The sequence below is a fragment of the Chenopodium quinoa genome, unplaced genomic scaffold (genome assembly GCF_001683475.1).
Source record: "Chenopodium quinoa cultivar QQ74 unplaced genomic scaffold, ASM168347v1, whole genome shotgun sequence".
In the NCBI taxonomy this organism is placed as follows: domain Eukaryota; kingdom Viridiplantae; phylum Streptophyta; class Magnoliopsida; order Caryophyllales; family Amaranthaceae; genus Chenopodium; species Chenopodium quinoa.
Genome location: NW_018744693.1, coordinates 2,201,542 through 2,226,250, shown reverse-complemented (window position 1 = coordinate 2,226,250; position 24,709 = coordinate 2,201,542). Strand labels below are relative to the sequence as shown.

At 38.2% G+C, this 24,709-nt stretch overlaps 3 protein-coding genes and 1 pseudogene across 3 annotated transcripts; 3 read left to right on the top strand and 1 right to left on the bottom strand.

Moving 5' to 3' along the window:
* Nucleotides 1-296: 296 nt before the first annotated feature.
* Nucleotides 297-2,155, top strand: LOC110702550 (annotated as a pseudogene).
* An 800-nt stretch (nucleotides 2,156-2,955) lies between these two features.
* Nucleotides 2,956-6,116, top strand: LOC110702551 (geraniol 8-hydroxylase-like). The gene is made up of 2 exons (XM_021880276.1): nucleotides 2,956-4,879; nucleotides 5,215-6,116. Exons 1-2 carry the CDS (start codon nucleotides 3,983-3,985, stop codon nucleotides 5,818-5,820), a joined length of 1,503 nt encoding a protein of 500 aa, XP_021735968.1. The 5' UTR covers nucleotides 2,956-3,982; the 3' UTR covers nucleotides 5,821-6,116.
* A 2,459-nt stretch (nucleotides 6,117-8,575) lies between these two features.
* LOC110702548 (nudix hydrolase 14, chloroplastic-like) lies at nucleotides 8,576-11,442 on the top strand. Its single transcript, XM_021880275.1, has 7 exons — nucleotides 8,576-8,838; nucleotides 8,950-9,055; nucleotides 9,628-9,705; nucleotides 9,866-9,958; nucleotides 10,125-10,217; nucleotides 10,559-10,657; nucleotides 10,913-11,442. The coding sequence occupies exons 1-7, from the start codon at nucleotides 8,624-8,626 to the stop codon at nucleotides 11,141-11,143; spliced, it is 915 nt and encodes a 304-aa protein (XP_021735967.1). The 5' UTR covers nucleotides 8,576-8,623; the 3' UTR covers nucleotides 11,144-11,442.
* Nucleotides 11,443-11,895: 453 nt separating this feature from the next.
* On the bottom strand, nucleotides 11,896-24,564 carry LOC110702547 (zinc finger protein ZPR1-like). The gene is made up of 16 exons (XM_021880274.1): nucleotides 23,989-24,564; nucleotides 23,846-23,890; nucleotides 23,665-23,705; nucleotides 22,998-23,079; nucleotides 22,849-22,893; nucleotides 21,784-21,840; nucleotides 21,140-21,199; nucleotides 20,933-21,060; nucleotides 20,355-20,616; nucleotides 20,206-20,272; nucleotides 19,855-19,925; nucleotides 19,662-19,751; nucleotides 18,570-18,678; nucleotides 18,379-18,470; nucleotides 18,135-18,240; nucleotides 11,896-12,193 (listed from the first exon to the last, which is right to left on the bottom strand). Exons 1-16 carry the CDS (start codon nucleotides 24,103-24,105, stop codon nucleotides 12,099-12,101), a joined length of 1,467 nt encoding a protein of 488 aa, XP_021735966.1. The 5' UTR covers nucleotides 24,106-24,564; the 3' UTR covers nucleotides 11,896-12,098.
* Between the last annotated feature and the right edge of the window lie 145 nt (nucleotides 24,565-24,709).

The following is a 24,709-nucleotide window of genomic DNA, read 5'->3' as shown; positions in this document are numbered from 1 at the left end:
TCATGAGTGATTTTTGCAAAAAATGAACCCGCATTGGCTAAGTAGGTTATATATTCAATGTTCTCTCTTGAATTATGGTACCAGTACTTAAATGTTAATGTAATTCACTAATTCATTAGAAAGTCGTGTCAGATAACACACTTTCTCAAATGATAAATCCAAACAAAAAAATTATACTAAATCGTCATAATTGGATATTAATTTTATTTTTAATTTATTTTATTTTTTTAAAAAAAAACCTAGTATTGAAAGGTACTTAAATCAAACTGGGTTTTTACAGACTAAGCAGATACTTCAAGTGAAAAATGTAAACAAAGCAGATACTTCGTAATTGATTCTAGAAGAAGTGTAGACCATTCAATCATCCACAAGTTTGGAAATTAACTCTTATAAACAATTAAAAAAAAAGATTAAAATTTGAAATTAACTGAGGAAGGGAGATATAAAATAACACCTGCACTACTAAGTACTAACATTGTAACAAGTTTAACTATATACAAAGTACATTGATACATTACACATCCAATAAAAACAATTAAACAATCCATTAGAAGTGCCATGGATTATCTGGCTTCTATGCTGTGTCTTGTATTAGCATGGGCTGGAGTTCACCTCCTCCTATCATTTGCTAAGAAAGGCAATGAATCAAGACTACCACCTGGGCCGCCCCCTCTACCCATCGTTGGGAACCTCTTCAGCCTCGGCTCCAAGCCCCATATCTCCTTGGCTGAACTTGCCAAGAAATATGGACCTATCATGACTCTGCAGCTCGGTCGTGTGCCAACTGTGATCATTTCTTCAGCAGACGTAGCCAAAGAAGCCCTTCAAAAGAATAATCTTTGCTTCTCCAACCGGATGGTGTTGGATGGTATCCATGCACTTGGCCATCACGAAAAATCAATAGTCTGGTTGCCGGTAGCATCTCAGTGGCGAAACCTACGCAAAATCTGCAACACACATGTTTTCTCTATCAGCAAACTCGATGCCAGCCAAAGCCTTCGAAGAAATAAGGTCAAAGATCTTCTTAAGTTTGTGAAGAAAAGCAGTGAATTCGGTGAAGCTGTGGATATCAGCCAAGCAGCTTTCACCACTGCCTTAAATTTGTTAGCAAGCACCTTTTTTCAGTGGATTTGGGTGACCCCAGTTCCGAGTTTGCTCGTGAATTCAAAAAAACAACACGAGAAATGATAGAAGAACTAGGGAAGCCCAATATTGCAGATTATTTCCCTATACTTCAAAAGATAGACCCACAGGGCATCAAGCGTCGTATGAGTGTTTATTTTAAGAAGCTAATGAATCTGTATCAGACCATGATTGATCAACGACTACGGGACAATCAAAACTCATTAGGCTCAAAGAGTGATGTTCTTGATTCATTGCTGGGCATCAATCAGGAGAAAATTAAGGAAATTGAATCACCAGATATCCCAAACCTATTACTAGTTTGTCTTCTGCCATTACTATTTCATCACTTCATTAAAAAATTGTACTTAATTTCTTCTTTGGCTTACTCCACAACTTGGATTTTTTTTTTCCAGGACCTTTTTACTGGAGGAACAGACACAACATCAAGCACCCTCGAATGGGCTATGGCTGAGCTACTTAACAATCCAGAAAAGCTGAAGAAAGCAAAAGCAGAGCTCAATGAAATCATCGGACAAGGAAACCCAATAGAGGAACCAGATATTGTCCGGCTTCCATACTTGCAAGCAGTAGTAAAAGAGACCTTACGATTACACCCACCAGTGCCTCTTCTATTACCCAGACAAGTAGATTCAGATGCACAACTTTCCGGCTTTACAGTGCCAAAAAACGCACAAGTGTTGATCAATGCATGGGCAATTGGGAGAGATCCAAATGTGTGGGAAAACCCAAATTCATTTGAGCCAGAAAGATTTCTGGAATCACACATTGATTTTAAAGGTCATGATTTTGAGCTGATTCCATTTGATGCTGGTCGTCGAATCTGTCCTGGATTGCCATTGGCGATTCGAATGCTTTATTTGATGTTGGGGTCACTGGTAAATGGGTTTGACTGGAAGCTGGAAGGCGGAATTTCACCTGGGAAGATGAATATGGAGGAGAGATTTGGGATTTCACTGCAGAAAGCTCAACGACTTCATGCTATTCCAGTATGTGTCTGAATATTACTGTATCATACCAGTTTGTGTTGTAGAAGTAAATAAGGTGTATGCAAGTATGCAACCATAGACCTGCAACAGTAAAGAGCTTATTATAGTTAGACCTATCACTTAAGAGTCGATATCATGGTATTAAAATAAACAAGGAGTTATTGATATTCCAAATATGAACACTACTACTCCAATTAAACGTGAAGTTGATCACCCATCAAAGAAAAACTGATTCTTAGAAAATGCTGTTCTATATTTAAAGATTCTTAAAATGTCTAAATTACAGCCAAGGTTTGTACTTCCCTCAAGTCCCTAATAGAGATGAATATCTTTATTTATGCTTGATATACAATTCTACATATTTTAGAGGCTTGTATAGTTATATTACTGTTCATCACTGTGAAAATTTAGAGATAGCCAGACCACCAGAATGCTAGATGAGAAAATCCAGCTATCAGTATGATAAATGTCAAATAAGTGGTACTAATTCATGAAAATCATTTACAGACGTACAGGAGGCACCAAACAGAGTAGACCCTGTTTCAGATTAAACAAAAGGGGCATCTGTTTTCCTATATGGAAGAGCTTCTCCCTAAAAAATAGGCCACGTTACTATTTCAGCAATCGCAAATTGATATGCCAACTTTTGATTTAAGCAAGTTAAATAACTCGCTCGTATGAGGGACTACTGGGATGGAGATGTAGAAGATACAACAGTCATGGTATTTTAACACAATTATTCCTCACTCAAGTGTGGCCTAATATTTAGGGATAGTTAATTCAGAATAAACAGAGAACCCAATATAAAAATAATCCCATTAAACAATTTAAATTTACAGCCTCTCAATATTGGGGGGGTTCCCTTGCTTAAGCACATAGTGATAATTCACAAGAACTACAAGTTTGTAAATAAACTTTTTCAGAGCCACAGGCTTTACAAGTAAACTATTTTACATCTTCTATTTCACAAGGTTATTTCACAGACAAAAAAGTGAGGTACATTGAAATGTTTTGTCACATGCTTCTATAAGAAGATTACGGCTTCTAAGGAGTGCCGTCAGATACACGGACAAGCCTTTCAAGTTTCAACAATATCAAATCACCAGATGACATCTATTTGCCACTTTAGATGGAACGCAGCCATTGATTAGTCATATGTGTACTTATACAATTGGCTATCCAGTATGTCATTCATCTAGCTCTTAGTATATTTTATTAGAGTGGAAAGGCAATTATATAAGTACACATACAACTTTTAGAACATGATTAGTCTGCACTTCTGCACAGTGCACCCTCCTGAATGTAGTTGGTTTTGGCATTAATCATCTTCATCACAAGGTTATGTATTTGAGTCTTCAAAGTACAACTGTCAGCGATATACACAAAAATTGGATCTGACCCGGTTTAAATTAGGCTGATCCTGGGCTATACTGAGCCAGGCCATCGAACATACCAGGGTGATCCAGATATTTCCAGGCGATCAGAAAACATATATGGTAGATATTTATAATTTTATAGTAAATATATACAAATCATGCAGTATCAAGCAACCAGCTATTTTAGTGGGAGTCAGTGATTATTATATATTTTTTATATAATTAATTGTCATTCTAATTTTGTCTCATCCAGAATGGTCCTATATACTAGATATCTAAATGAGCCTGCTCCCACTTAAATGATATGCCCCCTCCAACACCACGTGCATTACGTGGTAACTAATCCATCCATCATATTCACAATCCAAACAACAAAGCAGATTAATCTTAGATCCACAAGGACCCCAGATGTGGAGAGTATAAGATAGGCCAACTTATCAAGTACAAAGAAATACAGACTGAAATCACATAATCATGGATTACCTGAGTTTTGTGTTGTATCTTCTTCTAGCATGGATTGCAATCCACCTTATCCTCTCAAATGCAAAGAAAAGCAGTGATTCACATCCACGGACATTACCACCGGGTCCGCCCACTGTACCTATCTTTGGGAACCTCTTCAGCCTAGGAACCAAACCACATGTCTCCTTAACTGAGCTTTCCAAGAGATACGGCCCTCTCATGACTCTGCAGCTCGGCCGAGTCCCAACAGTAATCATTTCTTCAGCTGACATCGCCAAGGAAGCCCTCCAAAGGAATGATATTTCCTTCTCCAACCGGATGGTTATTGATGCTGTTTGTGCACTCAATCACCACGAAAATTCTATAGTCTGGTCACCGGTATCAACAAAATGGCGAAACTTTCGCAAAATCTGCAACTCTCATGTTTTCTCCAACAATAAACTTGATGCAAGCCAAAGCTTTCGAGTAAACCAGGTTAAAGATCTCCTTTCCTATGTACAAAAATGCAGTGAAACCAATACAACAGTTGATATTGGGCAAGCAGCCTTTACCACTATCCTGAATCTGCTATCAAGCACTTTCTTTTCAGTAAATTTGGGTGACCCTAATTCAGAGTTTACTCGTGAATTTAAAGAGACAGTACGATGTATAATGGATGAAGCAGGAAAACCAAACTTTGCAGATTATTTCCCAATTCTTAAGAAGATAGACCCACAAGGCATCAGGCGGCGAATGAGTGTTCACTTCCAAAAGATGATAGATTTATTCAACTCCATGATTCAGCAAAGGTTGCAGAGCAAGAGATCATCAGACACAACACAATACAACGACTTTCTCGATGCATTACTAGGCATTAACCAAGAGAAAACCGAGGAAATCGATCCATCAAAGATCCCTAATCTATTTGTGGTACATACATAATACTTTCTCAGCTGCTCTTTACTTTTAACCACATTCATTGAAGCATTTCCTCAAATAGTTTATCTGCACTTATCCATAAACCTGCATATCAAATTTGTACTAATCCATTAGGCATTTCATCAAACACATCATATGCAATATGCCAAAAACCAAAATATAAAGTGTATTTTTTATCAGATTTTTCTTTGAAAGCATGTCTCTTTCATCAAACACTTTATTTGCAACAATCCAAAAACCTAATCATTTGTTCCCAGATTCTTTGAAGCATTTCATCAAACACTTTACATGCACTAATCCAAAAATCTCAATCATCTCATTTACAGGACTTATTCGCAGCAGGAACAGACACAACATCAAGCACCATAGAATGGGCAATGGCAGAACTACTCAAAAACCCAGAAAAATTAAAGAAAGCTCAACAAGAACTCCACCAAACAGTAGGAAAACAAAACCCAGTAAAAGAATCCGACATCACCCATCTTCCATACTTACAAGCAATCGTAAAAGAAACCCTTAGATTACACCCAGCAGTACCATTTCTAGTACCCAGAAAAGTTGAATCAGATGTGAAATTATTCGGGTTTACAATACCCAAAAACGCTCAAGTTCTGGTGAATGTATGGGCAATCGGGCGAGACCCGGATGTTTGGGAAAGACCCGAATCATTTGAGCCAGAAAGATTTGTGGGATCTGAAATTGATGTGAAGGGTTGTGATTTTGAGCTGATTCCATTTGGTGCTGGGCGTAGGATTTGTCCTGGGTTGCCATTGGCGATTCGGATAATTCCATTGATTCTGGGTTCGTTGATTCATGGGTTTGATTGGAAGTTAGAAGATGAAGTTTCTTCGGAGAAGATGGATATGGAGGAGAATTTTGCGTTTACTTTGGAGAAAAATCAGAGACTTCGAGTGATTCCAGTTCCTGTATAAAATGTTTGGAGAGAAGAAGATGTCATTTTTTGGCGATAAATCCAAACATGTTTGGCGATTAGCGGGAAATTGTTACACGTACGAAGTTATGTAATGAGTTGGTTGTATACTTAGTGTTAGACATGTTTTTTTGAGCTGCTGTGCTGAATCTTACTCTACTTTATCGAGTACTCGGTACTGATTAAGTCTTGGCGCATAGCGCCTATAGATTTCAGCGCATATAGGATGATAATAAGATGAAAAATGTATCACTACATGTATAATAAGTGACAGGTGAATGAAAAAATGTACCACTACATGCATAATAAGTGACAAGTAGTAAGTATTTTGAGGGAAAATATTCAACCTATCGGATAGTAAAAAGTACCATTACACACGTAATAGTCCATAAAAAGTATTATTCAGAAAATTTATACTTTAGTGATACATTATACATGCATAATGGTACATTATAATGTACCACTAGACCTTTGGTTTTAAAAATTAAATCACCGGAAATTACTTTCTTACCCTCCTATGTACATAACTCGCCCATAGGTGCTATGCGCCCAGACTCACTCCTCGGTACTATAATAATTTGCTGACATATACTTTGCTCTATTCAGAAGCTACTCGTAGATGGAATGAGTAGCTATTAAAATTTATTAAAAACCGATTAACAATAACGATATTGTAAATCGGCTCGCTGCTCGCACCTTCTTCCTTTTTTTTTCATTTTTAGGATCTTCTTTGACTGCTTTGTTCTTTCAGTTTCTTTCTCTACTCTTACTTTCCTGTTCTCTCCTCTTTTTTTTGCTGCAAATCATTTTCTTTTATGATTGAATCTTGTGATCTTGCTTCATACCGATCCTTGAATGGATGGAGAAGGACAAATTTAAGCATTCTTGCTAATTTGATACTATCTTGGTATATTGGTATGTCGTATCTCGTATGTGATTAAAGTGCACTTCCTATTGGTATATCGTACTCTGTAAAGCTAAGGGTATTTGCAAAGCAGAGAAGTACTTTTGATAGTCTTCCTTCTGAAGTGAAAAAAGGCTTCATATGGAGCTCTTTGAATTGTTACTGTACTGGAAAGATGACTGAAAGTATTGGCTCTTTCTGATAAGATGGGTGAGATGAAGTATAGGCATTCAACAATCTTATAAATCTCTTTATGAAAGTAGATGAGCCTGAATAAGTGCCTTTTTTTCGTGGAAAAAAGGATCACTTTTGGGAAAAAAAAGTCACTTTTGTGAATAAAAAGGGTCGTTTTTGTGAAGAAAAAAAAAATACTTTTATGGAAAAAAATGGGTCATTTTGTGGAAAAAAAGGTCATTTTTGTGAAAAAAAGGGGTAACTTTTGTACGAAAAAGGGTCACTTTTCGCAAAATGTTCGATGTACAGTAAAATTATTGTAAACCGGGGATACAAAAGTTTTTGTTTCAATTGTTTGACTGCGTCAAATAATCAATAACAAAATTAATTTGATTTATTGTTGGATACTTGAATTCAAACACTACTTTATTAATAATTAGAGTTCTTGAATCGATATTGGCAGAGTTATAGATTTTAAATCAAATTTCATATACAACGTATTTTTTTTACTCGAATTATATATCTAGTACATTAGGAAAAGCAACACTGACCAAGTGACCCCTATAATACCAACCGAGTTATCCTATAACATTGACAAAGTAACTCCTTTAACACTGACCAAGTAACCCTTATTACACTACGAAGTAACCTAGTAAGAAAGGTTGAGTAACAAAGTTGAGGAAATACAGGTTGATTTTTTTTTTTATTAATGAAGTTTGTTATTCTAATGATAGAATTGTAAATAAAAGCATCAGATATCCATAGACAACTCATGAAACCGCTGACTCATATGATGAGTCATATCATTCCCCATTTCATTCCGATGAAAACATACTTACATACTCCCTCTTCCTCTCTATTAAAACCAGCCCCCGCCACCACCTTCCTTCATCTTCCCGTCGGTGAAGCATGATTATCTCCAATGGGTCCCACTTTCCTCTTCGATACCCCATTTCTGGAAAACCCTAAATCCCCCAAGTTAATTCAATTTTTTTTTTACCATAAAGCCTAATTTAAGATTTAATTGAGAAATTAAATCAACTATAATGCAAAATTAAAGATAACTGAACTACAATTGTGTTAGACTATCAAAATATCTTGTTATTTATACCACAATTAATTAAAAATTTATCAATTAGACTCTCTCAACCGGAAATTTTTGTCATAAAATTAAATATAGTAATGCTATTCAAAGTTTTTATGACTGTGTTATTTTTTTAAAAGAAAATTTTAAACGGTACTTGTTCTCAATATTTGTCATTGAAGTTGTTGGCAAATTATTTATTTATTTAAGTCAATTGATTTGCCTAAAACTATATGACGATTGATGTGTAACTCTTATTAAAACACGGAGTAACGCAATTACATTTTGGGGCGTTTGGTATAAATTCCGTAAACGGAATGGAAAGAATTTATATAAGTAAGGGAAAGGGTATTGATACACATTACTTTTGATATATGTTTGGTATCTTTATAAAATGGAAACAAATTGAGGAGTTTATGATTGAGGAGGAAAACACATTTTGTTTCCACTAGTTGGATAAGGGTAACAATTTGGGGGATTTTGTTACCCTTTGGAAATGATATTTGTTACTTATAGCTCATACCAAACTAATAGAAACGGAAACACTTATTCATTTACGTTTTCTATGCTACAAATTTTCATACCAAACACCCAGGGAGTATCATATACAACCGGATCCTCCAATTTCCAAGTTAACATCCAATGGCTTTAAGAGTGACGCAATTGCATTCATCCACCTCCTTTCTTCTTCCACTCTCTTCTAAAAAACTCCACTTTAGTCGCTTCAGAAGACCCTTTTGCTTCCCTTCTTCTTCAATGTCAACCGAGTCATCAACCCAACTCACTCACACCATCACTCTACCGGGTCAACCCGTCGAAATCGTTGCTGCACCCGGAATCACCCCTTCTGAGTTCAGGTGAGTTTCCCATCAATCAATTATTATTATTATAGTGTAAAATGTTGATTTTACAGGAAAATTTTAAGTTTTTGTACTTGTTAATTGATTGATGAATGTGGGTATTTACAGGAATGCGATTGATTCGTCTTTGTTTCAACAATGGCTGAAAAACTTGCAGGCTGAAAATGGGGCTTTGAATAATGGGGTTATGTCTTTGAACAAAGTTCTTATTCAGGTAGTAATAGTTTCCCAACTTCATTTTTTGATAATTATTGGTAATTGTTTTTTCAATTGTTTGAATCACATACATATCAAAAATATATACTTCTCTTTAACTTGATTGCTCATATGGTAAACCTGCTCCATCCATCCTGAATACATTGTGATTTGTGAGTGTGTAACACCCCCAATTTGATATATAAGTCACTTAATCCCTCCGTTCCAGAATAATTGCTACACTGTTAGCAACTTTTCATGATTAATCTTACAAAAATATTGTTAGCAACTTCTTCAGACATTTAACTATTTAAGTAATTCAGGAAGGTCTGTAAAGATCATGCTTAGATTTCTCATGACACTTTCTCTATGAATTAGTGAGTGAGAGGGGGGTAGGGGAATAAAACTGTTACAAAAATTATTTTAGTAGGATTATGTAAAATGAGATCATAGGTTATGTAGGGTTGTTACTGTAAGAGAATTATTTTCATAAAGAAAGGAGCATTTCTTGTTCCTTCTCTTCCTCTCCCTTATGGGCGTGCGATGCTAGTTAGAGCTGTGTACTGATTGAGTTAATTGGCATGGTATCAGGGAGTGGATTATTTTGGAAAGCGCATTGGGTTTCTCAAGTTCAAAGCAGATGTTATTGACAAGGAAATGGGGAAAAAGGTATCAATTTCTGATTGGTTGTAGAAGTCCTAAAAATCTGTTTTTAGTAAGTGCAAGCTCAAACCGCCCTTAACATTGTATCAGATGTTAAACTACCAATTGCCATTATAGCTTTGAGAATTCTCGAAAATGTGTGTACTTATATATTGAATTGGTTTAGGTTCCTGGCATTGTGTTTGCACGAGGACCAGCTGTAGCCATCCTCATCCTTTTGGAGTCTGAGGGTGAGACTTATGCTGTTCTGACAGAACAGGTATTCCCCTTTTTTTATGTTAAGTAATACTGGCACTGCAAGATGAGATTTATTATCTGGGTGAAAGAAGCCATGCTTTAAGTTTATCACCTACCAATTGATGTTGAGCATCATTGCTAATATGCTGCTCCAATCTCAAGTCTAATTGATATTTTGTCTGTGCAAGGTTAGGGTCCCTACAGGGCGATTTGTTCTAGAATTGCCGGCTGGAATGTTGGATGATGACAAGGGTGACTTTGTGGGTACTGCAGTTCGTGAGGTCTCTCTTTTGCCTCCTATATCCTTGTCTTTTATATACACTTTGTAGCATAAAAGTAATAGTTCTCTTCTCAATATTCACCTATAGAACTGCTATCATTTTGTCTTGCTGCACAAACGACCTATTTGTTTATTCCTTCTATTGTTGCGAATTGCTCATCTTCAATTGGAATTTTTGGTTAGAAACATCGCATGCTTGATTGTGATCCTGTATATTGACTAAATTAGATTAATTAGTGATATTCATGTTTCTCAATTCTCTTGTTTTATGTAATTATTGTAATGTGGGATTAAAGTTGACTCCTAGAAATGCTTTGCTCAAAATATAAATCTGTGTGACAGGTTGAAGAAGAAACTGGTATAAACTTGAATAAAGAGGATATGGTTGAGCTTACAGCCTTCTTGGATCCATCAACTGGAGGCAAAGTTTTCCCCTCACCGGTTAGTTGGTCCTTAATCCTGTATAATGGTTAAATTTGCAAATTAGTGTTATTAAAGCAGATATGCATAGCTTGAATGACACATATAATCTATTTTGTCGACTTGATTTCTTGCATGACAGTAGTTTATGACAAGTGTTAAAGATAACTGTATGATCATGTTCATTTATGACCAAATATGAAGTGTTAGCTGTCATTACTTTCAGCTTGTATATAGCATTGCTCTATAATTTCATTGTTTTATTTTTCATGTTAGGGAGGTTGTGATGAGGAACTCAATGTCTTTCTGTATCAAAGACAAGTGGGTAAAGAGATTATTCAGCAGCTGCAGGGTAAGAAAACTGGTCTTCAAGATCACGGTGAGATCATAAAAGTGCATGTAGTCCCATATGCTCAACTTTGGCGCTTAACAGCTGATGCCAAAGTTCTCATGGCAATTGCTCTTTATGAAATGGCCAAAAGAGATGGGTGGTTGTCAAACTCTTAACTAACGACAGGAAAAATTTTACCATTGGTGCCAAGAGTATTCCATGGAGACTTCTACCTTTAGTTGCTTCTCTGTCAATATGTGTGAACTTAAACTCAACATACACTCTTGAGGAACTATCAAGGAGTTTTGAAACCTATGCCTTGTGATGTAAACTTCTACAATGCTGCTATTATCTGCTCTGAAATCTGTTTCATTATCCCAATCTCGAGATAATGTCCTTATGTAAGGATAGTTTTTTAAAAATTGGTCTATGTAACAAATAGTCTTTCATTATTCAAATATCACGTTTTTTTTTTCTCTGAATTTCAAATATTATCCAACATACACATGACCGGTTCTTACAATTGAACAATCAGAAACAAAAGAGCAATAGGAATCAATTTTTGGTTTCTAGTTTTCTACCATTTTATTCATTCTCAAACTTTAAATATCACAAGGGGCATTGAAAATCTTACTTCGTATGATTTATGGAATGATCTTCAAACTAGTGTAGAACCCAAATTCAGCTTGTAAAACCATCATTTTATTTGTTTCAAAAAAATAAAAAAATCACCATGGTATGAAGACCATTTCAAGTGTGAAAGCAGGAGTATGATACAACAAGCTATCTGAAAATAGATTAGAAAGAAACAATTCCTTGACACCTTTGCAAAAAAAAAAAAAAAAAAAAAAAAAAAAAAAAAAAAAAAAGAAAAGAAAAGAAAAGAAAAAGAAAAAAGTTTCTTTATTTTACTGTATCAATTTGATAATGATCAAAATGAAAAAATTGTATTACATTGATAAAATATAATGTTACATGACCTAGTGATACAAAAATTGCAGTAGAACATCAGATATAGATTACCAAAAAGAAAAAAGAAAAGAAAAACTAAATTACAAAACAAACAAAAATATTTCCCTTCTGAAAGAACAGGGATTTTTGACACAGGTTGAAGTTACTTGTTTCATTATATTAGTTTGCGTCATAAGCATCATCTGCTGAAGAAGTATCCATATCATTGAGTCCAAATTCCTCATTCTGCTCCACAGTTCTTTCATAATCCTCAACTGCAAAAACATATCAAAATTTAAGCTACATAGAGCATAATAGAAAAGTATCCTACTGCTTTTCAAAGCTCAATGGAAATACAAGCCAAACAGCTAAACACAAGCAACCCAAATAATAGAAAAGTATCCTAATGCTTTCCAATTTTTGTCTTTGGTCATTAGGATAAGTCATGATTTGTAACAAATGCTGGGTATGCTGGGAAGAGCACGCACAAGGAATGGATCACCTACAAGCGTAAGGGAAGGAAGGGGCTGACACAAGCACACCAAATACCTCAAGCACAGCAGGAGCAGGGGAATTTTCCTAACAATCAGTGACAGCTGCCTTTTTGTCCAATCTATTCTTGGCTTGTTGTGTAAATATAAGAAAGGGGAAGGGGGAGTGTGTTGGGTAGGCAGTCATTTTGTAATTCCTAGGTTAAAGAGATTTGTACCCTAAAGGTGCTCCCTAGAGAGTGGTGGCCTGAAGTCACTCAGATCCAAGACTCCATTTTTAAGCTTTCATTAATCAATCAACTGCTTTCTTCCCTCAAAAATTGCTGCTTAATTGCTTCATTTCCCTTAAAACTGTTATATTGAGTTAGTGTGTAGCAAGTGGTATCAGAGCGGCGGTCTTGCGACCACCGAAGCAGGAAACCACCAACCCCTGCACCAACTCCGATTATCAAAAAAAAAAAAAAAAAAAAAAAAAACACAAACATGGTTATCTCTGCGACTCAGAGGTGTGACACCTTGGAAGAGCAGATGACCGGAGTTCAAAATCAGCTGGGAGCCCTAGAGACGGCCATGAAGACTCAGAAAGACACCCTAAAGAAGTCGATGGAGGATGCGGTTCAACGGCTGGACCACCGTTTCGAGCTGTTGCGGCAACAGCAGGAGGCTCAAATGACGGTGAAAACAACCACCCAAGCTCAATTCTTTGAGGAGTTGCGCAACCTGGTGAATCAGAGAAATCACGAGCAAGGGCAAGGTAGCAACTTTGGGATGCGTAACTTCAATGACTCAAATGGTGGCGGCGACCACCGCTGGAAACCCAGGAAGCTGGACTTACCCGTTTCGAAGGTACGGACCCCGATGGGTGGATATTTAAGGCGGAAAAGTACTTCCAATATTACCAACTCACGGAGGACCAGAAGTTGCAATCCGCCATCTCCGCTATGGAAGGCGACGCGTTGAGGTGGTACCAATGGGAGAATAGGCGTCGACCATACCAAGCTGGGAGAACGTGAAAGTCCGCGTCTTGTGCCAATTCTGGCCAACCCACGCCGGAAGCCTCCACGAGCAGTGGCTGGCGGCAACCGAGGAGTCCACCGTTTAATCTGGAGCAAGCCATGGAGATTGCGGGTCGGGTCGAAGAAAGGAATCGGGTAAGTGGTTATAGAAGGGGGTCCGAATTTCTTGGATCGAGCAAGACCACGGGAGCCCAAAGTGGGCTTAAGTTTGCACCTGGGCCGACTTCAACTTCAACTGCCAGGCCTCATCAGCACATATGGCACTCCGACCCAAAGCACGGCTTCTTTCAAGGGATGGCCTAAAGCCCCATCAGAATCCCAAGCATCTATTAATTTCCCCAAACCCACCAGCTCCTCTTCGACGAAAACAACTGAGCCACGGAGGTTGACGGACGCCGAGCACCAAAAGCGGAAGGCCAAGGGCCTTTGCTTTCGTTGCGACGAAAGATGGAGTGCCGGCCACCGGTGTAAGAACCGAGAGATGAGCGTGCTGCTCCTCGGCGGCGCGAACGACGAAGACGCTGGCCCCTCCAAACCACCCGACGGCGGCTCTAGCGACGAAGAGCTAACACCAGGAGCTTCTGTCTGCTCTCTGGTGGGCCTTTCTAGCCCTCGCACCATGAAACTCGAAGGCAAGGTTGGACCTAAATCGGTGGTGATTTTAGTAGATCCGGGAGCCACCCATAATTTCATTTTGGAAGGGTTGGTGGCGGAACTGGGGGTGCCCGTGGATGGTGCTTGAGAATTTAGTGTCTCTTGGAAGTGGCGATGTCATACGGGGAAGAGGGAGGTGCCGAGGAGTTAGAGTCGTTTTACGTGAAGGCTACGTGGTGGTGGAAAATTTCTTACCACTACGTTTGGGGAATGCTGACTTAATTTTGGGGATCGAGTGGCCGGAGAAATTGGGTTCGGTGGTGCATAACTGGAAGACTCACATTATGAGCTTCATGGTGGGAGAGGAAAGGATAATTTTGAGGGGAAATCCGGCCTTGGAACGGACTAAGATCTCCCTCAAAGCTATGCTCCGCACCCTGTAACACGAAGGAGGAGGGTTGTGGCTGGAAATCAACCGTGTGGAGGTGGCAGTGGCTGGGGCTGAGGTGGGGTGCACGGCGGTGCCAGGGTGGCTGGCAGAAATTATTGAGCAGCATCAGAAAATTTTCGCAGCTCCGAAAGGATTGCCTCCAAAACGGGGGCATGAGCACGCTATAATATTGAAGGAAGGCAGCAATCCAGTGAGCGTGAGGCCATATCGATACCCCCAATTTCAGAAAGATGAAATTGAGAGATTAATCAAGGAGATGCTTGAGGCGGGAATAATCAAACCGTCTGTTAGTCCATTTTCCAGCCTGTTTTGTTGGTTAAAAAGAAGGATAATTCGTGGAGATTTTGTGTGGATTACCGTGCTCTGAATCGAGAGACAATACCCGACAAATACCCCATCCCTATAATCGAGGAATTGCTCGATGAGCTTCACGGGGCTGCTGTTTTCTCGAAACTCGACCTTAAATCGGGATATCACCAGATTTTGGTACGGGAGGAGGACACACATAAGACAGCTTTTAGGACCCACGAAGGGCACTACGAATTTCTAGTAATGCCCTTCGGGCTCACTAACGCACCGGCCACATTTCAAGCACTTATGAACGAGGTGTTTAGACCGTTCTTGAGAAAGTTTGTGCTCGTGTTTTTCGATGATATTCTAATTTACAGCCCCGATAAGGAGTCATTTGGGGCACATGAAAAAGGTGCTCTCCACATTGAAGGAGCATCAACTGGTGGCAAATTTCAAAAAATGTGAGTTCGTCCAACCGAGAGTAGCCTATTTGGGGCACATTGTGTCGAAGGAAGGAGTGGCAGTAGACTTTGAAAAGGTTAGGGCGATGGTGGAATGGCCTATTCCTCGGATGTTGAAGGAGTTGCGGGGCTTCCTCGGGTTGACAGGGTATTATCGAAAATTTATCAAAGGCTATGCTCAAATAGCAAGGCCCCTGACCGAGCAGCTACGCAAGGATAATTTTGGGTGGTCAATGGAGGCCACGACAGCTTTTGAGAGGATGAAGGGAGCCATGACTTCTGCCCCTGTACTCACCATGCCTAATTTCAGTAGGATGTTCATAGTGGAGGCCGATGCTTCCGGCTATGGGCTAGGTGCGGTATTAATGCAAGACTCTCGACCTGTGGCTTTCTACAGTAAGTTGCTAGGCCCGAAATCACAAGCCAAGGCCATCTATGAGAAGGAACTAATGGCCATTTGTTTGGCCGTGGTTAAATGGCGGCATTATTTGCTCGGGAGCCGTTTCGTGGTGCGAACCGACCAACAAAGTTTAAAGTATATCATGGAGCAAAGGGAGGTGGGCGGTGACTATAAAAAATGGGTTCGAAAATTATTGGGGTTTGATTTAGAAATTCAATTCAAACCCGGAGCGAGTAACCGAGTAGCAGATGCCTTGTCACGGAAGGGAGAAAGGCTGAGGGAACTTACAACCATGGTCACTACCTCGGGAATTGACTGGGGGGAGGTGGAAAAAGAAGTAAAGGCTGATTTGGATCTTGGCAAACTAGTGGCTGTCAGCAGGCAAGAGCCGCAAGTAGGGTTTTCACTCGAGGGAGGGAGATTACTCTTTAAGGGGAGAGTAGTGCTTTCCTAAGGGATCCTCCATGATCTCTAAATTGTTGAGAGAATACCATGACAGCCCGGTGGGTGGACACCAAGGGGAGACTAAGACTTATTTAAGGTTGGCTGCCGAGTGATATTGGAAGGGGATGCGAAAAGAGGTAGCAGCGTATGTGAAACAATGTGCCGTTTGCCAACAAGCCAAACACTCTCAATTGCAACCGGTTGGGTTGTTACAGCCCTTACCAATTCCCGAGGCCATTTGGGAGGATATCTCAATGGACTTCGTGGAGGGACTTCCGAATTCAAAGGGTGTTGATTCGATCTTGGTAGTAGTGGATAGGCTATCCAAGTACGCACATTTCATCGGGTTAAAGCACCCTTATAGTGCTTTAACAATCGCGGAAGTGTTTACTAAGGAAGTTGTACGTTTACATGGAATGCCCACATCAATTGTGTCGGATAGGGATCGTATATTCCTAAGCATATTTTGGAAGGAGTTGTTTAGATTACAAGGTACGGACCTTAAGAGAACCACCGCTTACCATCCCCAAACTGACGGGCAAACCGAGGTTGTTAACAAAACCTTGGAAACATACTTGCGTTGCTTTGTTAATGGCAAGCCCAAATCATGGGGAAAGTGGCTGCATTGGGCGGAATACGCCTATAATACAGCCTATCATGCTTCTACTGGTTTTACACCCTTTCGGGTAGTGTATGGGAGGGATCCACCCAAGCTGATCAAGGTGGGCAGAGGGCAGACCCCAGTGGATAAGTTAGAGGAATGGTTACAAGAAAGAGATTGGGTGTTAGATGAACTACACTTGAATTTGGTCCGAGCACAGCAAAGGATGAAATACCATGCGGATTTGAGAAGGAGGGAGGAAGAGTTTCAGATTGGGGACTCAGTTATTTAAAGCTTCAACCCTACCGACAAAAATCCCTTGCAAGAAGGCCCAATGAGAAGTTGTCTCCGCGCTACTACGGGCCTTTCAAGGTGATTCAGCGGGTTGGTCAGGTGGCTTACAAGCTCGAGCTGCCAGAGACTTGTAAGGTTCACCCCGTGTTTCATGTGTCTCAGCTTAAGCGTGCCTTAGGGGAGCAAGTGGCCAGTCCTACCATTCCTGTGCAGCTGACAGAAGAACTGGAGTTCAAGACAGAACCTGAGAGCGTGCTGGACTCGAGGGCTGCCAAGGGAGACCCTGACATTTTGGAGGTGCTCATTAAGTGGCAAGGCTTGCCCTTAATTGATGCAACCTGGGAAGAAGCAGCAGTAATTCACGAAAGGTTTCCCTCATTTCACCTTGAGGACAAGGTGAATTTTGAAGGAGGGGGAGGTGTAACGAATGCTGGGTATGCTGGGAAGAGCACGCACAAGGAATGGATCACCTACAAGCGTAAGGGAAGGAAGGGGCTGACACAAGCACACCAAATACCTCAAGCACAGCAGGAGCAGGGGAATTTTCCTAACAATCAGTGACAGCTGCCTTTTTGTCCAATCTATTCTTGGCTTGTTGTGTAAATATAAGAAAGGGGAAGGGGGAGTGTGTTGGGTAGGCAGTCATTTTGTAATTCCTAGGTTAAAGAGATTTGTACCCTAAAGGTGCTCCCTAGAGAGTGGTGGCCTGAAGTCACTCAGATCCAAGACTCCATTTTTAAGCTTTCATTAATCAATCAACTGCTTTCTTCCCTCAAAAATTGCTGCTTAATTGCTTCATTTCCCTTAAAACTGTTATATTGAGTTAGTGTGTCGCAAGATTTTACACAAATTCCCTCACCACAGCCGTTTCAAGTCTATTTTCACATCACTTGCAAAAAAATTAGTCACTTAAAAGGAGATATAATCATAAACCATTACACAACTAGTTTTTAGGAAACTTATAATAGGCATCTTAAGACAATACTGCATTTTTTTTTTTCAAAGTTTATGGCAGTTCTATTTCCACACTGTTAACATACCCCATTTATCATCGATTATATTTTGTCTCTACTAGATTGTATCATACATGATACTCAAAGTTTATTGAAATTGCTTCCAAAAGCATCATTATAACACTTTAACAAGATATGTAGCAGAGTTTACAGAACTTACTTTTCAGCTGATCATCATTCACGAAATCATCAGTAGCGGGTGCAACAAAGGAGTTGGCTAGCGCATCATCAATGATTAAGGTCCAGGGTTCTTTCAGGCTCAAGAGCTGCAAAAGGTCAAAACGTTCAATATATTACAGTTAGTATTGCCCAAAGACCTAACGTCACTATAATAATAAGTAAACAATCATAACTTCAGGTTTGTTTAAAGTACTCATACATCATAAATTATACATCCCTTGTACCTTATTCAGTCTTGCGTTGAAATCTATCCATTTCTCTTTTCGACCCTCCTCAAGACTGTCTCCAAAGGTAAATCCATGCACTCTCTCCAAACCTGTACAAACATGATTCAATATGTTAAAATTTATGTGAGAGTGAAACACATGCACACTAAACCAAGTGACCATCAATAAAGCAAGAGAATAACACTCACTTTCACAAATTTTGGTCACCAAACCTTCAACAGTTGTGACCATGCCTCCCATAGTGCCACAACCAAGCTCCAGATCAACTTCTGGTATCTTAACACTGGCACTATCCGACTGTTGACAGGTCAATGAAAGGAAAAAGTTGTTAGAATGCTCATGAAACAAGTGACAAATTTTTAGACAAGAAAATTGTTGAGTTGATAAGAATTGTTGATTCAGGCCACAACTCTGATGGTAAGCAAGGGGGAAAGGTAGCTGAAAGATTACAACCATGATCATTGCTCAAGGCATATACATAATAATCAAATAATCAAAAATCCATCTGTCACTAAGGGAGATATGAATTGCACATATGGTGAATACAAGTCAAAGGAAAGGACAACAACAAACAATTGTACTAGGGGAGGAAACCCACCAATGTTGCAGGCAAAGTGGTCGAGAAAGGTGGAATTCCATCGCATAAAATAAGATAAAGGCTATTTGACTTCTGCTTTTTTCCAAATTTAATACTCCATATATACCTTCACCATCTCTTACCTCACAATTGTTTACAAAAGGTCAAACAGGAAAGTCATTGTGTGATGAGGGGAGTAATGTATTATGTAGATTAAATTGCTTGTTAGATTCAGAGATCAAAGTCTTGAGCATGGTTTTAACTTTTAAATCTCAGATACAGTCGCGATCGGGTAACCACTTTTCCAGGCAATTTGAGTGGAATGTGGCTGTAGCGGCCTAAAATATTGGTCTTGATATGCTCGAATTCCTTTAAAATGCAGTCGTAATGCGTCCAAGATTTAATACCATGGTCCTGAGTTCCTCAATTACATTACAATCAAAACAGAACAAATTTGCAAGCCTCGTAATTGAGATAGATTTTCCAATACTCTTATTCACTACATTTCTAATTATAGACAGCAAAATACCTACAGTTTGAGCTCACACAAAAAAGCATATCTTCAATTTCTACTTGAAAGGCACAGAGTCAGAGGTTACTAGTCCTCATAAGACTACTTTTTGTGCACCTTAACAACCAAATTCCATACATGCAATTAAAAAAAAAAAAAAGTGTGCGCATCATGTCAACAAGAAAAAAAGACCTTAATCACATCACGGTTCAGATCTTTGAGATTCTTGACAGAAACTGTGATCCGCCTAGCTTTATCAGAAATGCTACCTCCAGGCTTCAACTGCAACAAACAATTATATTAGGGCTTCAGGTAAAGCCTAGGTTGAAAAGTTACTGACAATTAGAATATAAGTAATTTTATAGAGATACAAGTTTAGACAAACCTCAGAATTACGGTAGCCACAAGCATCACAGGTTGATGCCATAACAATTACTTCTTTGAAGTATGGAATATCTGTCTTTCGTAAAGGTTAACATCTTAACAAGGGAAGAAAACACTTCAATTCTGTAACAGTTGATTAGTAAAACTGATAGCTTTTTCTGTTTGTGCTTCCATGTAAGAGCACTCATTTTATATCCATTATGATATGTGATGCTTTTTAACATCACTCTTTAACATGCCAAAAAAAAAAAAAAAAAAAAAAAAAAAAAAAAAAAGAGCGGAAGAAAACAATAAACTGTTTTGGCTCATAAACACATAAAATATACTTTGTACGTTTTAGGCAGAAGGATACTGGTAACAAACATTTTAGTCTCACATTTTGTTGCACAAGCTCCACATGTTGAAGGGAAAGTCATCACCTGCCGCATAAGATAAGTCTTAGAGCACAGATTCAGATTTACTTTTTTCTCTCTTTATCTGCTTTTTAGGGGAAGAGGATACCTCTTCTGGTGCAGTATAACGGCAAATCGCATCAGCTATCTCAGCTGTATTATCCTGTGCTATAGCTCGGCGACCAGCCCTAGCTCCAACTGCCCCATGTGGTTCCCTAGCAACCTGATCAGTAGCATGGTTTGCTGTTCCTGCCACTGCTTCCTCAGGTTCTGCTTGAGAAGAGGCAACAATATAGCCAAGTGCAGCTTGCTGCTCAGGAGTTCGGTCATAGAAGTGGAGAGACATCGCTGGGTCCGGAGATGGAGCATGCCTGTATTAGATTAGCTAATGTCAACTAGGTTAAAGTGTTAAATAACATGACATTCAAAGAACAGCGCCTACCAACAGAAGATAAATTGGCAAACTATATACCGAAGAGATTTAAATTAGGGGAAAAAAATGGAGGGGTGATAAATTTGATTATAAAGAGAGGAAAAAGAAAATTCCAAAAGAAGAAAGCCTATTTCTTCAGCATAGACAGCACGATTGCCTGTAAATTAATCCAATTGAGAGGGAGAGAAGGGAAAGACAAGAAGAATCCAATAAAATATAGTGGGGAGGGGATAAATCAAATTCTAGTCACTTACGGGTTCTCAATAAAACTATTTCCAGCAGGATCATCCAGAACAAAAGTAAAGGAAGAGTTTGCAGTTGCACAAGCCCTCAACTTCAAAAGAAATTGGTCTATTGCTTCTGCGGTTGTAGGATCCTCTTTCTACAAAAACAAAATAATTCAGAAAAAACTTCACAAAATATATTTGTAATTATAAAATTATTGAGTAAAACTTACACACCCTTCGTTCTTCTTGAAGAGCCTCCAGGTCACTTGCAGCTCGAGTCAAAATCCCTTCTACCTAAAACAGACAACTAAACATTGGTGTGCAGAAAAACTTGAGTGGTAATAAAAAAGTTATAGTGACAGCAGTTATAGAAACTTCAAAAGGAGAAACAAGAATTCCATCTCAAGTACTTTCTGCAATCATCAAAACCTATGATGAGACTATAAATGTTTGAGTTTTCAGTAAAAACAAGCAGCCCACCATCACAATAAAATGAACAGGGAGCAAACATCCAGATTCTTACAGCCCACATTCTATATGATATATGATAAGACCAAAGAAACATATGAAAAAGGCCTATTCATAATTTTTCTCAAAAAAATACAGTAACTACCAAACTCAGATCTTATCGCAATGAACCATCAATCTAGCCTTTCATGAAAGATACAAACCAATAGAATAATAATTCCTCATTTTATGTATTCCATTGCCCTTTTTAGAAAAAAATGTGTTACATGGGCTACCAGAGAGTCCAAGACTCCACCATTTTCTTTTCATTTTTTTAATTTTGTGGCAAAAGCACATGTGAAGCAATGGTGGTGTTGCACAAACAGATAATCTGTAGACCAGCAAATTACACAGGAGAGAGCATGACTTACAGTTGATAAGCTCCCACGCTGAGACACTGGCGGGATCTCAAAATCTAGCTCAGGGATCTGCAAAAATCAATAGTTCCGTGTTAGGAAAGAGTGGACCTGTTCTTATGCTGTCAAGTGAAAGAGGCATAATTGCAAATTGATGTTAAATAGCAGGATTGATTTGGCACTCCACAAATAAGCTGGTCAAATAATTAAACACAATCTTTGGTACAACTGTGCATGCATCTGACCAGACAACCAGGAATCTTATATAGTCTCTGCCATCTATTAAGTACACATCATATCTCACTTCATAAACATTTACAAAGCGACCAAGAAATAAGCCAAATGCCTAATTTTCAAAAAATAATGGCCCCATTCCCTATAGGTAGGCCTTAAGGGAAACTCCATTAGGAGGGACTTTGATCAGATGATCACTAGCTTATGAAGCTCGTAAAGAAAAAAATTTCATTACAGTCCTCACCAAAGGCAGATAGAGCTACTGTACAAAAGAATGATCCTAAAAGGAAATACTTGAGCGGTAATAAAAAGATTTAAAGCTACTAGAATTCTTATTTACGTTTGCTTATTACTAGATATCTTTTATAGCGCATAAATTAAGATCATTTAAATTATTTGGTTGTAAAATACACATTGAGACATATCTAACAAGATCCCACATGATAGCTTTCTTTATTTTTTCCTAATACATTAGAGTAAAATTAACGTCAAAGTTTAATTAGAACACGAGATTGGATCAGACATGAAAAAACCTTAATATATTCAAACATGAACCCTGAATTTTAGTTGAAGAGAGCATAACATAGATCTCAATAGCAATTGGTGATAGCCAACAGGATAGATAAAATTTATAAAAAATAAAACCCATAAAACAATTGCACTTAACATGGGGATAGCCACCTAGTCAAGTTAATTTAACAATGCAAACATCAAACAAAAGGCAAGGAAAGAATCCATAACAGCCTAAAAGGAAGGAAGCAAGATAAGAGCAGTAAATACTTTGTTAATCTGCAACAAGGCTCAAGTGGCAATTTGAAAGTTATGCAAACCTAAAATAGTAAGTACCTTTATGGTTGCAGATTCGGATTTGACGACTTGTCGATTGAGCATCTGCAATCAGCAACTGTGAGTCTAACTGATTAAGCATATTAATAACAACAGAATTCCACAAAAATGAAACTTTGAGAAATAATAAACACAAGTTGATTATGGACCTTTGAGTCTCCGGCAGGAAACTTTAGAGTATAAGAACATCCTCGTGGCTGTAGCTCACCAGCAAATTGAACCTCATTATTCCTGCCAGTAAGAGAGCAAGGTGACAAATTTTCTTATGTTTCTTTTAACAGTATATTTCTACCAGAGAAATTATAAATTGAATGTTCTCCCAAATAATACAGAGTACTTAAACTTTCTTCACAGATAATCTCTTCCAAAATCAAATGACAACTTATTACACTAATTCCACTTGAAAAGCCAAATAAAAAATGCTAATGTCGATTCATCCCTTTACCCCAAACAATAGATAAGTCACCCACATCATACACTAATCAAGGACATTTATAGAAAAACAAATAGATTCAAGCAATTTAGCCAAATTATAGAGCACTAGAAGCTACCTGATCACTCATACAACATAAGAGAAACATATCTTATACCAAGAAATATATGAGTATATCATCGTCGTTAAATTGACAATGTAACAATTTTCCAAATAATTTTGACATCAGAGTACAAAATGTGTCATATTATAAACAGTATGAACAAACAATATCATATTTTACTGCATTCTATAGGATATGCAAGATAAAAAGACATATTTTGATTGCTCTTAATCCTACTATTGCAAAGGCACTAAATAATCAAGCTTACAATTGAAATTACCTCTCATTACAATGCGGGCACTCGAAAGCCGACAATAAAACCTGCAACACAAAATTAATTCAACCTTAAATTCACAACTTACTAAAGTGAACACACTCCCAAAAACTCAAAATTAGCAGAGAAAAAAAAAACAAACAAACAAACGTTCAATAAAAATCAATACTTAAAAAAAAGAACAAACCTTTCTAAAATGAGGAATTTGAGTAAGCATTAACCTTGTAGTACCCTGTATAAAAAATAATGAATTAGTTAATTTCAACTGAAAAACCAAATAAAAATGCAGAAAAAGTGGCGAAATCAATGAAGAGAGAAAAGGGTAGATACGTTTTCGCGGCAACGCATACAAAGGCTTTCGATTTCGTAAATTGGAACTTCGTCATCGGCGTAAACAGCTTCGACGAATGATCGGACGTCGGGGGTTTGGTCTTTAGTGGCTTCCATTTTGGGATTATTGAGAAGTTAGAAGTTAATTGAATTGGGAAATTAAAAGAGGGGTTTTTCTAGGGTTCTTGAGATTGCGAGAAGAAGGAAAGTGAGGTAGTGTTGGAAGTTCTGGAGTTGTAGTTCTAGAATTTGGCGGAACAAGAACTAAGGTCTTTCAGTCTTTCCTCTTCTGCTTCGTAAAAACGGCGCACTTCTAACCTCTTTTTGGTTCTGGAGTTTTTTATTTTTTTGTATTTTGTACTCCGGTGTTTTTTTTAACCGTGTATGAATACGTCAATTTCTCCATTTAGTTTATCTTTTAAGTTAAATTTTAGTGAACTTATGTTAAATAAAGCTAAAATAAAAATTAGTAAAAAGAACTAGACTTTAGAGGAAAAAAAAAAAACGAATATAAAGAAAATTGTTATTTCACGACCATGTTTACTTATAAGTACATTTTTCTTTTGTAAAGTATTATGTACCACTATCAAACAATCTATTATCTTGTTGTTCTGTTCATATTTATTGTATGAATCTGTATATTGGTGAAGACTGAAGAGATTGTATGTTCAGTCATGAAAACGTTTGTCAATGACTCATTGGTTGTGTTATGTGGTCAGTG

Bases quoted from the DNA above. Each gene is read 5' to 3' on its own strand.
- LOC110702551 (XM_021880276.1), top strand. From the start codon at position 3,983: ATGGATTACCTGAGTTTTGTGTTGTATCTTCTTCTAGCATGGATTGCA. The intron at 4,880-5,214 runs GTACATACATAA...TCTCATTTACAG, and splicing joins AGATCCCTAATCTATTTGTG to GACTTATTCGCAGCAGGAAC.
- LOC110702547 (XM_021880274.1), bottom strand. From the start codon at position 24,105: ATGGAAGCCACTAAAGACCAAACCCCCGACGTCCGATCATTCGTCGAA. The intron at 21,200-21,783 runs GTAAGTCATGCT...TGTCTGTTTTAG, and splicing joins AGCGTGGGAGCTTATCAACT to GTAGAAGGGATTTTGACTCG. The intron at 19,752-19,854 runs GTTTGTCTAAAC...TGTTTGTTGCAG, and splicing joins GTGGCTACCGTAATTCTGAG to TTGAAGCCTGGAGGTAGCAT.
- LOC110702548 (XM_021880275.1), top strand. From the start codon at position 8,624: ATGGCTTTAAGAGTGACGCAATTGCATTCATCCACCTCCTTTCTTCTT. The intron at 8,839-8,949 runs GTGAGTTTCCCA...GGGTATTTACAG, and splicing joins ATCACCCCTTCTGAGTTCAG to GAATGCGATTGATTCGTCTT. The intron at 9,706-9,865 runs GTATCAATTTCT...GAATTGGTTTAG, and splicing joins ACAAGGAAATGGGGAAAAAG to GTTCCTGGCATTGTGTTTGC.